Here is a 16792-nt window from a genome sequence, read left to right as displayed (position 1 = left end):
TTGAGATCGTTTTCAATTCTGGCATCGGTGGTGATAATGGACCTGAGATAACTGAACCTATGTCATCAACAATGGTTCATCAGCTAGGAAGATAGTGTCGGTGCATGCTAAATATTGTCCAATAATCACGGGCCATGAGAGGAGATCGGGACAAAGGTTACCTGAATGAATTGGATCCATGAAATGTTACTGTAATATTTGTCCCAAATGGAAGATAATTGCTTTTACTCAAATAAAGTGTTAAAATCTGCGGTAAAATAAGAAATACTACGAAATATTCTACTTGTAGAGAATAATATGGATACATAATTTACTACCTTACAACTATTTTTTCTGCTACATCGCAGCGCCTCTGTATGTGTTTTGTTTGTCCAACACTTTTGTGTATGATGTCTTTGCTCACTAAAGTTGTTTGAATTAATTAGGTGCCGTTTTCTTCATGTTGCTCATTCGTTTTGTGCCTTAACTCATTCATAAAGTGATATATTTATTGGTCCAGGGATCATGCTATTTTCCTTTCAACAAAAATAATATATTTACTGGTCCAGGAACCATGGTATTTTGCTGTCTGAACTGCCAGCGCTAGTCATATGGACAAAGATAATGAGAATTAACAGATATAGCACTCCCATTCGTCAGTGCTAGCCCTACTCCTCAAGAAAGAAACAAAAGATGGCAAGAGCAGCGGAATGTGACATAAGGGAGTCCTGTCTACGCCCGTAAGTGTGTATACATATTTCTCTAGTAACAACTGTATTTCTTAATTTACCTCAAATTTTACACTTTATTTGAGTAAAAGCAATTATTATCTTCCATTTGGGACAAATATTACAGTGACATTTCATGGATCCAATTCGTTCACATAACCCAATTAAAATGAGGATAAAAACCAACCACTAACTTGCAATCTGCACCCAGAGTCACTGGGGAAAAGTACTAAACTGTAATTTGTCTCTGCATTCTTTCTGCTTAGTCTCAATTTCAACAGCAGTGTACACTAGATCTCTGTTGGGTGAACTACGGCAAAGTTTTAATTAATTTTGTCAAGTAATCACCATGTGTCGCCACAGAACTTTCACACGAGACATCGTACAACATAAGGAGTGTCAAATGGACTCTCTTCTACCCTTCAAATATTCAACTAATTCTGCCAGGTTTGAACCAACGAACTTGGGATCCAGAGGCTGATAATGACAACGATCCATACTGAAGAAAAGGTTTGGACTCTTTTCAACTCATTTGAAGGGATATTTCAGCCAGAGATTTCATTTTTCGGACCATAACACGCTCTTATGGTCCGAAAGTACATAGACATTTGTCTCAGACCGTACAGAAATATACTTGTTATAATACCATGCCTTGCACAAGCTATCCAGTGGAAAATAGCAGTAGGGAGAGGGTGGGAGAGGAAAGAATGCTTTGTTGTCTCAGCTATATTGTTGGGTTGCACACTTGAACAGTGCTGTAATCTACTTTGAGAAGTTGCACAATATCACTTGTTTAAGTGACTTTTTTGTAGTCTAGCATTTATGCTTGAAGTTGTAAAATATGCAAAAGAACACTACAATAAGGCAGGAAGATACTCTGAACCTCACCTACACAAAAATCATTCAGTAAATGTGATATCAACGCTCTTGATGGTACCAAAGATAGTGTATTTTTTGTAGAATTTGACATGGAAGTGAAAATTCGGACAACAGCATTATGAATGCAAATGAAAATGAATATACTGAGACAAATCAGTTGCTGTGATTTCATTTTACCATGTTATAGTTTGTGCCTCTGCTTAAGGTGAAATGTTCCTTGATAAAAATCTGGCCGAGAAATACGTGTATAAATAAATATTTTCCTTAAATTTCCATCGCAAAATCAAGGTGTGTTTATGGCCCGAAAAATACGGTACTTGGCCCCTGGTGAATCTGGATAAAAACACCAAGTTAGAGAAATGTTGCTAATTGCCCTAATTCCCTTTATCACAGCCTGCAATTACTGGACAACATTTTTTGTTGACCCCAAATAAGTTCCTACCTCAACCAGCAATTGCGTAATGCTGATCAGCTTAACCGTAACCAGTCTGACAAAAATTGTACATCAGGTTCTCCACCAAAGATATGTATTTCAGATGAGCCAGCTTCACTAGATTGATCAATATTTACATTAGTGTCAGTGCATATGGGAAGCAGAAAAACATGTTCAGGAACATTAATTGTTCGATTATCAAGCCACCTGAAGATCTAAATAGCTAAAGACTAGCTAGATGTCAGACAAGATAGTTTCTAAGTGACAGAAAAACGGATTGAGCTAACCTATAAAGGAACTATGTGCATTTTTGCCAGCCGTCTCATCCACGCCATATTTCGCTGACCGCCAATACAAAATATATTTAGTCCATAGCAAGGAAGCATTTAATCTTAGTTAATTTTACACTTGTTTCTTCCCAGCTCTTGACAAGTTAGTTTCTGTATCCTAGTTTCATTTGCAGGGTGGGTATACACATTTATGATTCTTTGTTCTTGATGAAGGAAGCACAGGGATAAGGAGAAGACCATACAAACACAAGGGAAAAAAATAGACAAATGAAGTTTACACACCACAGAGGTGGACAGGAGCACAGGACAAACAAGAGAAAAAGAATTCAGCAAGTTAATAAATGTAATGGGAAAGGAACAAACATGAGTGAGAACATAAATCAAAGATACAAAACTAGACATGAGGATACAAGAACACTTTAAAAGTAATCACAATGCTAAATTGTTATTCATTCATACTTTCTTATCTATGATTTATATTCATATAAATATATTATATCATAGGTGACTGCTCAGTGTTGTACCTTTCCTAATCCCCAGTTCAATTTATCTTCTTATATCACCATTCCAGGAGAACAGACAGCCCAAGTACTTAAAATGTAACACTTTTTCAAATTATAAATTTTGTATGTAGCATTCAATTTAACCCCCACCTACGTAACTTAAATTTTCAATAATACCTTATTATTACAAGGGAAAAAAGCATGTGAATAACCATACCAATCAATCTTGCACTTGTGTAATCATTATTGTTCTGTCAAAAGGAACATGACAACTACTTTATGACTAAGTATGCATATATACTGTAGCTTCATTATAGACTCTTAGGTCTTTCTGCATTTAGTCTGTAAGCTTCTGTAAATTTACTTAACACCTCCACAAATCATCTATTTGTAACTAGTTCTATGCTCTGATTGAACTCCTCACCCCTTATCATCAAATAATTCAAAACCCAATCTAAACATCATTGTCTTGGTCTCCCTCTCCTTGGCTTCCATAGCTGAGTCCATTATTCCCTTAATATTCTATCCTTCTCCATTCCCCTCACGTGACACTCAGTATGACTTAAGTATGGATGCTTTAAAAAAATTTAACTTATTTTAAAATTTATATCTCCTGAGTTACGGAAATATCCTCACAAACTATATGTTACTGGCAAAGTATTTTTTTAAAACAGGCATTAAATAAAATACCTAGGAAGAGCAAAGGATAACTGGCAATTTTTGGTACAGTGTAAAATTCTGTTTTTTTTCCCCCACTACGTTTTAACACGTTGAGTGCCAAGCGACCCCATTTGGGTACGTGAGAGTAGTCAAGTTTTTGAACTTCACGTCCGCATATGGGGTCGTACGTTCGTTCTAAATCGAGAACTGTGCGAACCCATTTGGGTGCGCAGTAAGTATGGTGTTTTGAAGCTGCATAAAGTCCCTTCCTGCCATCTGTTGGTAGTCTATTTAAGTACGTTCATAGTCCATCTTCCATTCCTCAATTCCTGATTTGGCGCGACCCTATATGGGTACGTCAAGAGTGTTTTGTAGGATGACAAATTCATTGTCTAACTCGCGCACGGATTTTTTATGTAAGCGTGCAGTGCGGTGAGTTTCCTTTTCTTTTTTAAGTCGTTACAAGTAAATCGAGCAGCAAAAGACTTAGTGCAGATAGTCTGGATGATATATCGAGCAAGTGGGACAATGATGATGTAGATGAAGTATACAGTTACAGTGATTTTGAACCCAGCACAGAGCAACCAGCGATCTCGCATGTTCATCCACAATTGATGATCTACTGTCTTCAGCATACACATCACCACTGTACTCCGGGTTTCCAAGCCAGCTGTTGCAACAATTATGACCCTCTTCCACAATATACAGTAGTCACGGGTTTCCCATTTTGCACAATCATCGCTGCTAGGTTCTCTTACTCAAATTAAAAGTTATACAAACAAAATTATGTACTTGTTCAGTATTCCGTCACTACTAATTCTCCTTATAATGTTATTCTGTTACATCCTAATTTAACAAATTCACATGATTTTCACTACTATATATAACTACATTCTATACAAAAATTACCTAACCTAAAATCGGAAGATCGTCATTTAGAAACATTTCCTGGCCTAAAATGGGGAATGACCGAGCGTCGGGACAGTAACTACTGTATAAGTACGACCCCATATGGGTGCGCGTGTACGTGTACAGTTCGTAATGACCAATACGACCGCATATGGGGTCGCAATATTTTACCTAATATACATAATTAAGTTAGCCTAATATATCATAAATACATCCTCATTTCAGCGATCATTTGCTTGGTTAAGCCTGTGAACGTTTTGGCACCAGAGAGTAACTCGATGTTATTAGTTCACGGCACTAGACGGCAATCCTTTGAAAATCGGTCTGGCACTCAACGAGTTAAACTTCTAGTCTAGGTATTATACAGAATTTTAAAACTTGTTACGGTAAAGTATGAAAGGATACAAATCTTACACTGAAGACAAAAATGTTTAATAATAATACAATAAAAAGATTTAGTTAACAAAAGAATCTGTGAACTAACTAAACTATTCTAAAGGTAACTTACAGTTTTAATTTTTTTATTTCAACTGTCTTCAAATAACAATAATTAAAATAGACAACTTCAAATATTATTAATTTTTTCAAAATTTGTTTTGAAAATATTAAACTTGTAATTTTTAAGGTTATTTTAAAAATACTATGTTTAAAGATGCAAAACTCCTGAAAGATCCTTAAATATTTCAAAATCAGCCTTGAAAATATTCATCTTCAATTTTTCCAAATTTGATATACTACAGTAGAATCTTGATTATACGCTCCCAGAAACTACATTTTGCCGTATTTTTCATTCAAATTACGTGGTCTCGCAAGAATCCTAATTAAATCACGTTGTAAAAATCCCACATTATCCGTTCCTCGAAGGAACGATTTCCCAGATCAACCGTTCAGAAATTTCGGTCCCATCAACGCTAAATCCGCGATTGCGCGTTTTTCAAGAAACTGCATCTCACAAAAGGACGGCTAGAGCATACTTGTGGATCTTGGTGTTAACGTCCCGTCATTGCAGTAATTTGAGGAAGTACTGTACTGGAAAAGCGATCGACAGTGAACTTGCACAAGGGATCATCTTAGCATCGCATTCGGGTGGTATTGTTTAAATAACTCTCGGAAATCACAAAGCAGAGCGTGCCCAAAACAATTGCAAGGAGACAGAGCGCATTTCAACAGATCTATGTGAGGACAGAACGAGTTCAGTCAAATGTTTGTACTTGCAAAACGTCTACATTATGTCCAGGGTTAGATGTTTACTTATTTATTTTTTTACTTTTTTCGAGTGTATCGCCGAACAGATTTTCGACACTTCCCTCAGGGCACTGTATAGTCACTGGGCTTTCAGGCAGGAATAGAAACTGCTCCTTAAGAGCAAATTTAGCATTTTAATATCATATACGATTATGTTATCGAGACTACAACAGATGTTGCACCTTACATACTGTACATAAAGCCATGGGAAGTTTTGGGATTGCATATTACTTTTTTAGTCCTAATATAAAATTGGGAATTTCACATTTTTGTGGTAAAATGTTATAAAAACTGCAGTTGTTTTATTTGAGCATGTTACATTTAAAAACTTTGTATCATTTCGCAGACTTGTACAGCAAGCGTGCTTTCCAGCTGACTCAAGGTCACGAATAACCGTAATTTGGGAAGTGTTAATGACATTTTTTCTTTCCAATTTGATTGTGATTAGTGACGGGCAGAATTGAATATAATGCATTCAACATCTTGAGAATCGATACTTACATTCAAAACAAGACCAACTCTGAAGATGGGAGTTGGTCTTGTTTTGAAACCATATATTCTCGAGTTCAGCATAACCTTTAAAAATCGATGGAGGCCTAATTTACGTGGTACAAGATTTTCACAAACTGATTACGAATAGTATATCGGTGAGCAAATTACAATGGAAGATTAAAAAAAAGGATTTCGCCATCATGTTGGGCGCTTTTGTAACTTAATTTATTAGATTAGAAAATTAAAAACTACTTGTGGTCGATTGTTGTTTGCCTTGGCGTTACGGGTATTAGAGTTTTCAAAGAGTTCGGCTGATCAAAGTGGCTGAACTGAAAGAAGTTTTCAGAGGAAACCGACAAAGTTTTCCCAGTAAAACTAAATGTAAAGTTTTGAGATTTTTAAGTCGCGTACCGGTAATCAAGGTTTGAAGCCGGCCATGCGGTCTAACTTGCCTGCCTCTCACCCGGAGGGCCATGGTTCGATTCCCGGCCAGGTTAGGCATTTTTGCCTGGATATAAGGGCTGGTTCCAGGTTCACTCATTCTACGATTACCTTTGATTGAGGAGCTATTTAATGGTGAGATGGTAAAACCGGTCTAGAGAACCAGGAATAACGGCCGAGAGGATTCGTCACACTGACCATGCGTCACCTCAATCTGCAGGCCTTCGGACCGAGCAGCGGTCACTTGATAGGCGGAAGGCCCTTTGGGGCTGTAGTTTGGCTTGGTTTAGGAGTGTTTGTAAGATTATTAAAAAAACATTTAATTTTTGTGATGTTTAGCCAAATTGTTGATGGTTTATTCGTTCCCGGATTTTCCGTTTTCCTGTGTTGTACGGTTTTTTTCTGGGGTCCATCCAAACACAGAGAATCGAGGTTTCACTGTAATGATTAAATATCCAGGAATCCTCGACACCTGTTTAAAGGCCAACACAAGCGATTTGTTATTACAAGGAAGGAATAAGTTGTCCTTAGAATTTAGCAGCGTTTTATTTATCACACTAAAGTTTTATATACTTCGGCATTTTGTGTCATACATATATCTAATGAATCCTTGACCACCGCCTATAAGAATGAGAAGTGTCTGGAGTGGACAATTTAAGAAAAAAAATATATATATATATATATACAGTAGAATGATACTGGACTGGTCTGAATTGTGTAGGGAGGTGAACCAGTTTGCCACATAACACCACTTTGAATTTGAACACAAAAAAAGGTTGTGAAGTGGAACGGCTTGTTAACACTTCCCCTACTGTGATTCTATCATTCTACAAAATGCCTATGAAATGAGTAAATGAATTTTTATTTTATAGCTTCCAATTCTTTTTTCACTTATACAATTCCTTGTCATTCCATAAACCATCAGTTATAAAACGTTGCCAGTAACATACATATTATTTTCAAATGAACAAACTGATTACATTAACAGCTTTGTCACCTTCACACACCCCAAGCGATTCCGAGGTTGGGCATCAGATTTGAAGGAAGTCTGCAGCCCGAACATTACACTATATTAACTCTTTCTTGCACGACTTTCTTCCCCTGCACCCACAACTTAGCAGCATCCAAATGAAATGAATTATTGTCTCTAATCCTTGTTATCTGATGAAAGATGTATTGAACTGGTTAAACGTTACTTCTTTGAAAACTGTCTCAACTATGTTCTGAACTCTTTAGTTATCACTATTTATCTGTTTATACTTTTCATTATTTTTCACCTTGTCAACCCTCCCACCCAGGTTTTTACAATTGATTTAATGTTTATTACACTACAGTTTTCAATAAAATATAATAACATGCTACTATAATCTAGCTTCTTTGGTAAAATACTGACAAAACTTACTTCCACTTGCGGCTGGGGAGTAGATGTGGACGAATCAACCGTTTTGACCGGAGGTAGACGCTGATACTTTGGAAGTTTTGCTCGAATTTCTTCCTGCAATCAAAAGATCAAACAAGTCTTAGAAGTAAAAAAACAAAACAAAAACATTGTTAACACAGACGGTAAAGTAGATGACGCCCTTTATCAACACAACAGGAAAAAGTTCAGAAAAATACCACCACAAGTAAGTTTTCGCCATCATGTAGATTTAGGCCTGCTTTCTTCCATGGTTAAACATCTACAAACAAGTTGCTAGTTAAAAACGCATAAAAAAATTAATGTGTCGAGTTTCCAAAGTTTCTTCAAACTTTTCCTGAGAAATGTTAGCTATCATGTTAATTCTCATGAGAGTTATAAACAGTGCGAATCTATAGGGAGCAGCAGAACCAAACGGTTTTTGAGCGCGATCCGATGCAATTCTATTCAAATACAGCTGTAAGCCTGTAAAACAGCTAAAAATGGGAAACAGTATTTTACAGACCTCTGTCGTCCTCTCCATGTTGTTCTGTGCCCTAATATTTGCTGTATTATAATGGTTTTGTGGTCTTGTTTCGGGATAAAAATTTTGGGTTCAAAGATACATTCTTGGCATATTTCAGCCGTTCCCTCTATGTGACTGGACTCCCTAAAACACCAGCAAAATGGCACGTTTCGTGTAAGTCATTGATTAATCTTTTGACCTTCTACTGAAGGAAATACTATGGAAGTTACCTTCTTCTGGTGGATACTATCGCTGCAAAAACTCTGCTAACAATTCTCCTAACTAGTTTTTGAAATTCCAGCATTGTCTCCAAACATTATACTAAAAATCATCAGTTGTACACCAAAAAAAGTGTTGCACTTGATGAAAAAGACAACAGTGACAGAGATGAATGGTGATGACTAAATTAAATGGCAGAAAATGTGGGGGCAAGTTTATAATTGAATAAATACAGTAAACACAAATGGGACACATATCAGTCTCTTACGATACTGTTTGGCAACCTTTGTCCTTTGTAGAACTTGAACGATTCATTCATGGTGTATGATTTCCTTTTGCACATGAGTATTCACAGAACTATGGGTTGTATGAAAACTACTGTATTGTAGGCAAAAATACTTACCAAAGAAATATCTTCTTGCGGATGAATTATCTTACTAGAAGCACCAGTTGTATTTATGAGTACAACCTTCTGTGGTGACTCTGCTGATGAAGGTGAAGGAGTTGTTTGGTTACCCTGACTATTCGCCGTACTGTAATCAGAACGAAAGGAAGTAAAATAGTATGAAATAAACATTTTCAATGAAGGACTAGGGAGACGTTTCAATGAATATTATTTACCTGTACGCAGGGAATGTGGGCTTAACTGGACCGATTGGCGCTGATGAAGTGGACGAAATTGGTTTGAAATCAGCTCCAACAGGAGTGGAGGTTGCTGTGGTGGAAGGCTACAAACATTTAAACAAAAAAGAAGGTAGTTTTTCACAAGTGGGCGAGTTAAAAGTTCAATTTATCAACAATGTAACTTACAACACAATTATCTGAAAGACACAAACATAAGCGAGTGCTTACCGTCGCAGCACTTGGAAACAATGGTTTATTTTGTTGTGGATTGTTTCCTCCTTGGTTCATAGGCATGTTCATGGGTGGAGGGCCCATTGGTCCCATCATGGGCATGCTGAAACAAGCGATACATTTAAGGTAGGGAGTTAAGCAAATGCCCAAGACATACGTTCTCCCACGGCCTCATGGTTTAATTTCATTATTTATATATACATGGTTGGAAAAGGAGAGTTACTAACCGTAAATAAAAATTAGTTCCCCTTGGTTCTGAACAAGAAGATACTGAATATTGAATTTTCACGACCGCGTTGTAATCGAAACAGACTTTCAATGTATTAGGTCGTGTTACGTACCACATGTACTACATGTACGTAACACGACCTAATACGTTGAAAGTCTGTTTCGAGAAGAAGATACTGAATTATCACTATTCCTTGTCCCTATATTTATATAATAATAAATATGTTAATAAAAGCACAGCTATTCTTTTTTATCAATACTATTCCTAATAACACCGTCTGCTGAGATTTCGTGATGGATGCAATACTTGGCACAGGCTGGAGCAAAATGTAGCTTCCACCAAAGTCCCTGTCTCATCTGTGATAATGTGGAAGCAGCTGGGGCATGGACGGTGCTGAGTAATGACATTTGTAGAATGACTAGTGTGTCTAGTGTTATGAAAAGTGTTGCTCACAGGTTCAGTCATGCGGCAATAGCACTTTCTGGCTCAGTGAGGAAGGCAACGGCAAATTACCTCACTCCTCATCTTGCCTAGTACACCTCATTTTGGCCCAGCCATCAGTTTTCGTGGTTTCCATATGCCCGTATAAAATTTGATGGTATTATTCGAGGATCCAACCAGCCGCTCGACAGATGACTTAACAGACAAGACATTCCTAATTCCGCTCTTAGAGTGGGAGGGAAAAAAACAGACGGAAAAAAACCTCTAATGAACCTGAACCTCATAATCAAATGTATATGCAAGGAACACAACCCACAAGAGTTTAAAATATTTCAAATACCTCAGTTCAATAATGGAACTGTAACAGTGAAGAGAACATAAACAACCACATAAAGACAAGATAGAGAAAACTAACAGGTATACTGAATGATAAAACAAACACATGTTTGCCTGGGCCAAAAGCAAAAAAAATGAAAACAGTTGTGACAACAATGCTTATGGTTCTGAATGCTAAGCTCTGTAAAAACACCAGGGAATCAAATAATTACAAACCATAGAGATATGGATGCTAAGGTGGAGTAACCTAACTAAACAAAACAGGAACCTTCAAAGTAAGACAACTACCAGACAAGTTGGCAGAGAACCAATCGTGCTGGTGTAAACACGTCATGAGGAGACCAAAATAACACACAACGCACAAGGTGTTTGATACCCTTACAATAGCACATGGAAGAGGTAGAACTTTAGTTGCGTCGAGTGTGATAAAAGAAATACCTGGGGGAAAACACCCAAGTAGATCCAACCACAATGCAAAATAAGTGAACGAGAGAAGAGGGAACCAGGAAAAAGAGGAGGAAGATAAAATAAGGAAGATTAGTTGAAATGTTCATTAACGTGTGATGAATATTACGTATTCAAGTGTACCAATAAGCCACACATGATAAAATAGGCTCCTGATATAATCACTAATATAGCGACATGTCTGGAGTGATGCTAATAGTGTAGTACACCGCATTCCATACAGTTCACGCAGATCCAGAGTGAAATTCCTACTGTAGATTCATTCCATGTCCAAGAATTCACTACACTAAAACATTAATACAGTGAAGCCTCATTAACATGTCTTCCCGCTTAGCACATCGTAATTTGAAGTCCTGATTTTCATTATATTAAATCTATATAAAAATACCTCACTTATCATGTCACAAATTTTCGCTATTGCTCCATAGTACCATCACATTTTTCCTAGCCCTGAAAATGTTATTTGTCATCCTTTGTGAAAGAAATGTAAATTTCAACTTGGGTAAGAGCCGTCGTCATAGTTGCGTGATTACAGGAAAAGGCCTTGAATACCTGAACTTCACAGGATAAGCTGCACCTTCGGGCAGCAAACCGTTAGTCTCAGGAATGTTCAGTTTTGCTTGCCAGTTAGCAGCAAGATTGCTGAATAACACAGTGAGCCTGTTTGTGCTTGTATTTCACATTCCATTCAGAACTTAGAAATTTATTTTGTGTTGAGTGGTACAGTGAAGTATAGCGAATATTTGTCATGTGATAGCCTATATCTGGATTAGGAACATAATTGTGTGAATTTGGCTAGCATGATGCATATTTGTCTTGTGATAGTCTAGTTATGGATACAGAAAAAGTTGTGAAATTTGTTACTAATGAAGACAGAATTAAAATCTGTTAGGAAGTGGACTGGCATCCGCATCTATAAGTGCAGAGGTTGTGAACATTGAAACTCACACTTTTGAGTTTCGACTAAGTCATCGAGTTGGTCAAGTTTTGTCAGATTAAAAATGGCAGCCAAAGCCATCCGCTGCAGTTGCATATGGAGTGTAACCTCCAATTCATTGTCCAAGAGTGTGACCAGAAAATAATGTTTAATAACCCACTGGTCTGAAATAAAAGGCTTCTACTAACATTTATTTTAGAAAGAGCGTGATCTGGAATCATACTTTGATATTTTTAATGGCCTCCTAGCGCATGTTTTCATATTTGTTGTCTGGTGTTTTTCACACCTTTCAGTGTACTGTTATTTTATAAGCCCAGCAGAAAAGGTTTCCACATTTGTTCTCTCATGTTGTTCACACCTTTTAATACTTTCCTCTCATCTTCAGAAATGGCGGATATAGTTTCAGTGTACCTGCGGATAAAAGACGTAAAATCCCTTCATTACATATTATAAATCTCATTTGGACCGTATTGGATATCAAATTTTAAAAACTGTAATTGAAAACAATAATTTAAACCACCTCTCCAATACTTATCAATCCTTATATTTAGTATACAATCATTACAACTGATGTTATAAGTTGAGACATGTTTAGCTTAACTGTCGTAAGCATCTTCAGCCACAATAAACTTAACCTAAACTTTGGTCAGGGTCTCGAACCTGGTGATCTTAAAGTATAGTAGTTCTCTAAAATCTAATATTCACATTAGTGAAGATCAATAATCATAAAACTAGTGTGTAAGCGTATAACAATTTCAAATAATTAAGATAATGAACTAAAAAACACTACATCTGTATTGACAGAGGTTAAAATACATCAAATAATATGAGCTGATAATAAAGTAAGTAAAAATCATATTAGATTTCGCTTTGCTATCAGTCAATCACTAAAATGTTTTTTTTACAATACTATTAAAAATGTTCTTATTTTCGTTGAGTGAAGTCTAAGGTAAATTAGAATAGTCACTAGTTAAATCTTATTCCATTGCACAGAAATGAGAGTTAGGTACAAAAAAATCATTTAATAGTTGGTAGACTAATGGAGTAATTCACATCACAGAATTGCTATTTGCTTTACGTCGCACCGACACAGATACGTCTTATGGCGACAAGGGGATAGGGTAGGCCCAGGAATTGGAAGGAAGCGGCCGTGGCCTTAATTAAGGTACAGCCCCGGCATTTGCCTGGTGTGAAAATGAGAAACCACAGAAAACCATCTTCAGGGCTGCCGACAGTGGGGCTCAAACCCACTATCCCCCGATTACTGGATACTGGCCGCACTTAAGCGACTGCAACTATCAAGCTCGGTCATCACAGAATTGAATCATGCCTGAAACTGCATAAGTATGTAGAGGCAAATGTCCAGATTTCCTTTAATAAAAGGTTAAAACTGAAAACAGGTGCCCTCGAGTTTCTACGGGAGTTCAACGAAGTCTTAGATGAAGAATGAAACGCAATGAGCGTGTATTGAAGTCTAAGACTTTGTTGAACTCCAGTAGAAACCCAAGGACAGTTCTTTTCAGTTTTACCCTTTTATTAAAGGAAATCTGGACATTTGCCTCAACATACTTATGCAGTTTCAGGCATGATTCAATTCTGTGATGTGAACTACTCCATTAGTCAACAAATTATTAAGTGATTTTTCCTACCTGACTCTCACTTCTATGCAACAGAATCAGATTTAACTAGTGACTATTCTAATTTACCTTAGACTTCATTCAACGAAAATAAGAACAATTTTAATAGTACTGTAAAAAAACATTTTAGTGGTCGACTGATAGCAATGTGAAATCTAATATGGTTTTTATTTACTTGATGTATTTTAACATCCGTCAATACGGATGTAGTGTGTTTAGTTCATTATCTTAAAAATTTGAAATTGTTACAAGCTTACACACTAGTTTTATGGTTATTGATCTTCACTAATGTGAACTTTAGATTTTAGAGAACTACTATACTTTGAGATCAGTAGGTTTGGGGCCCTGACCAAACTTTAGGTGAAGTTTATTGTAGCTGAAGATGCTTATGACAGTTAAGTGAAATATGTCTCAACTTATAACACCAGTTGTATTGATTGTATCCTAAATATAAGGATTGATAACTTTGGAGAGGTGGTTTAACTTATTGATTTCAATTACAATTTTTATAAAATCCTTTCATGTCGGAAAAAATCATATCTAGTGTTTCCATCCTGCAGGATAGTTTTTATTCGTATATTCATTAGTATGTTTTCTCACTAACACATTCTTTTTCCTTCTTCCCTGCAGAAACATCTTAACGAGGTTTTATTGTATATTCAAATATTATTATGACATGCATATTTTTATAAAGAAACCTTCTTCCAGGTAATATACAAATCATTCAATTAAAATTTATACAGAATACATTTTAGTAACACAGGCTTCTTACAAATTGGCTATCCTGAACATCTAATGCTTTGACTTTTCAGTCGTCATAGTTTGTACACTATCTATTCACGTTTACTACTATCTACTGTGAAATTTTTAAGCAAATCAGTGGAGTTTACCAAATATACAGTTTAAGATTTTGTTTATATCAAACTGATGTACTAAGAGAACAGATTTTTAGTAAAGTCTTCACTTCTCTGAGGAGCAGTATTGCCAACTTATATTTTCAAGATCCGCTAAAATTCCACCAAGAAATCCGATCTCAAATAATAATAATAATAATAATAATAATAATAATAATAATAATAATAATAATAATAATAATAATAATAATAATCTGAGTAAAATTCTCGTCCCTCGAAAAACAGAAGATGGATAGAGACTGAGGTCACGCAAGGTGACAGGAGAGCTTTCCAACATTGCAGCAGACATCCAAAAAAGACGTCTGAAATTTTATGAACATGTCCGCAGACTGCCGGCAAGTAGACTAACACACAAGAATCTCACCTACATAGAACATCTAAAAAATATTTGATGGGTACTGGAAGTGAAGAAGGATCTGAAAAAACCCCAGATGAACTCAACTGACACCGCGGACAGAAACCTCTATAGGAAAAGAATGAATGGATGGAAAGTGCAACCAGAGAACGAAGTGAAAAAGAAGACTGGAGCAAAGTGGACAGAAGAACGAAAAAGAATCCACGGAGAAAGGATGAGAGCTGTTTGGCAACTCAGAAAACAGAATCGTTAGAGCTTTGCGTGATCCATTGGGTCCATACGCATAATAATAATAATAATAATAATAATAATAATAATAATAATAATAATAATAATAATAATAATAATAATAATAATAATAATAAAAGTAAATGTCTGCACTCACCTGCTCTGTGAGTTTCACTGGGATTAACCCCCTGCCTGCGAGCTAAAACTTGTAGGCGTTTTAGTGCCGGGTGCAACTTAGCTGAATCCCCTACCTCAAGGGCCACACACAAAACAGGCCAGTTTATTAAACATTCTTCCTTCATAGCATAAATATCAATGTTACTCTCCCACAGTTTAATTATCTGTCATCATTCGTCAACCAAGAAATAAGTAAGCCTACCCTTTCCCCACGCATTACAAATTTTATACCATGATCTCATAACATCAGATACAAATAACATGTTTTCCTCATGTAACTGCTAGCTCCTGACTCCTGACAAGAAATACGGAAGATCAGAGAGAGACTGGAATACACATTTTTTAAAAAAAACACAAACCACTAAATTCCACTATAATAAATCTAGAATTCCGCCAAAAAATCTGCTGTCCGCTAAATGATATATTTCTCCGCCGACAATCTTCTAATTCTGCCAAATCTAGCAGAAAATCCGCTAAGTTGGCAACATTGCTGAGGAGGTGTCTGAATTTGTCACACTCGCAACAGGATTTATTTTTAAGTGTGTTGCTCTCAAATACCCCATTCTTCAATGCTGACTAACACTGGATGCTGGTTATTGTAATATATAAAAACAAAAATGTTATTATGAAAGACACTTATTTCTCACACCCTTTCAAAATGTCTTGCACACAACCCTGGAATGACCCTCCACTCTCACCGTTTCCACAGCTAGAAAGGCAGAAGAGACGTATGCCTAGTTACAGAGGAAAAGGTAAACAGATGATGTGGTATTGAAATGCATGTCATTTGGCAGGGAATTAATTTGATTAACCATAACACCAAACACTTTTGATTGTGGATCCCTTTGGATTTGAAAAAAAAATGTGTGGAACTTTAAATAAATCCTTACTTAACACTGTCAATGTGTCTACTACATTAATTACCATGAGTTCATAAATGCTCAGTAGTATTTATGTACTTTTTTTTTTAAAGTAATAAATTACAAGCATAATCATAAAAATCTTATCTTCAAACAGGTATGTGAGGAATGGTGGCATTTCCTTGTCCCAATTTCTTTCAGGTTAAAAGTGTTTGTAGAAAGTTGAAATCTCATATCTGGTGTGATATCCAGGCAGTGACAGAAATCTGATTTTGTTGCTGCATATCCTGAAAATCCTACTTTGCACAGATGTATTGTAGGAAATGGGAGAATTTTCACCACTGCACATTTAGAAATGTCTGAATATTCCTGACATAACTACACCAGAATTCAGTTAGCCCTTTCTAGATCTGAGAATATGTATTCAAACACCACTCCACACATAATCTAAAGGTAATTCACTTTAAACAACTAACTCATCCAGAAAAATACTTGAACTTACACTCACCTACATTAGAATTACTGAACACTTATCTGCAAACGAGCATATATTTTTTCAATGAAACTCACAAACAAGATACTTCTATTGTTGGATCCTCTCACCAGTATCATGTCATATATATATATATATATATATAAAATTAATAAGGATATACAT

The 16792-nt window shown here is 36.2% G+C and overlaps 1 protein-coding gene across 3 annotated transcripts in view; it reads right to left on the bottom strand.

Annotated features, from left to right (window-relative positions):
- Positions 1-16792, bottom strand: part of BuGZ (Bub3 interacting GLEBS and Zinc finger domain protein) — a 140754-nt gene that overhangs the window by 84668 nt on the left and 39294 nt on the right. For all 3 annotated transcript variants that reach the window (XR_010861151.2, XM_067154989.2, XM_067154990.2), the window contains exons 5-8: positions 9553-9658; positions 9322-9428; positions 9104-9233; positions 7962-8054 (exon numbers count right to left, since the gene is read on the bottom strand). Coding sequence is in view for 2 of the 3 variants with exons in the window: in XM_067154989.2 (XP_067011090.1) it covers positions 7962-8054; positions 9104-9233; positions 9322-9428; positions 9553-9658 (436 nt within the window). In the remaining variant the exon portion in view is untranslated. The remainder of the gene's footprint in view (positions 1-7961; positions 8055-9103; positions 9234-9321; positions 9429-9552; positions 9659-16792) is intronic.

This window comes from Anabrus simplex, chromosome 10, assembly GCF_040414725.1.
Source record: "Anabrus simplex isolate iqAnaSimp1 chromosome 10, ASM4041472v1, whole genome shotgun sequence".
Classification (NCBI taxonomy): domain Eukaryota; kingdom Metazoa; phylum Arthropoda; class Insecta; order Orthoptera; family Tettigoniidae; genus Anabrus; species Anabrus simplex.
The sequence above is the reverse complement of the archived record's forward strand: the minus strand, read 5'-3'. Positions and strand labels throughout refer to the sequence as shown.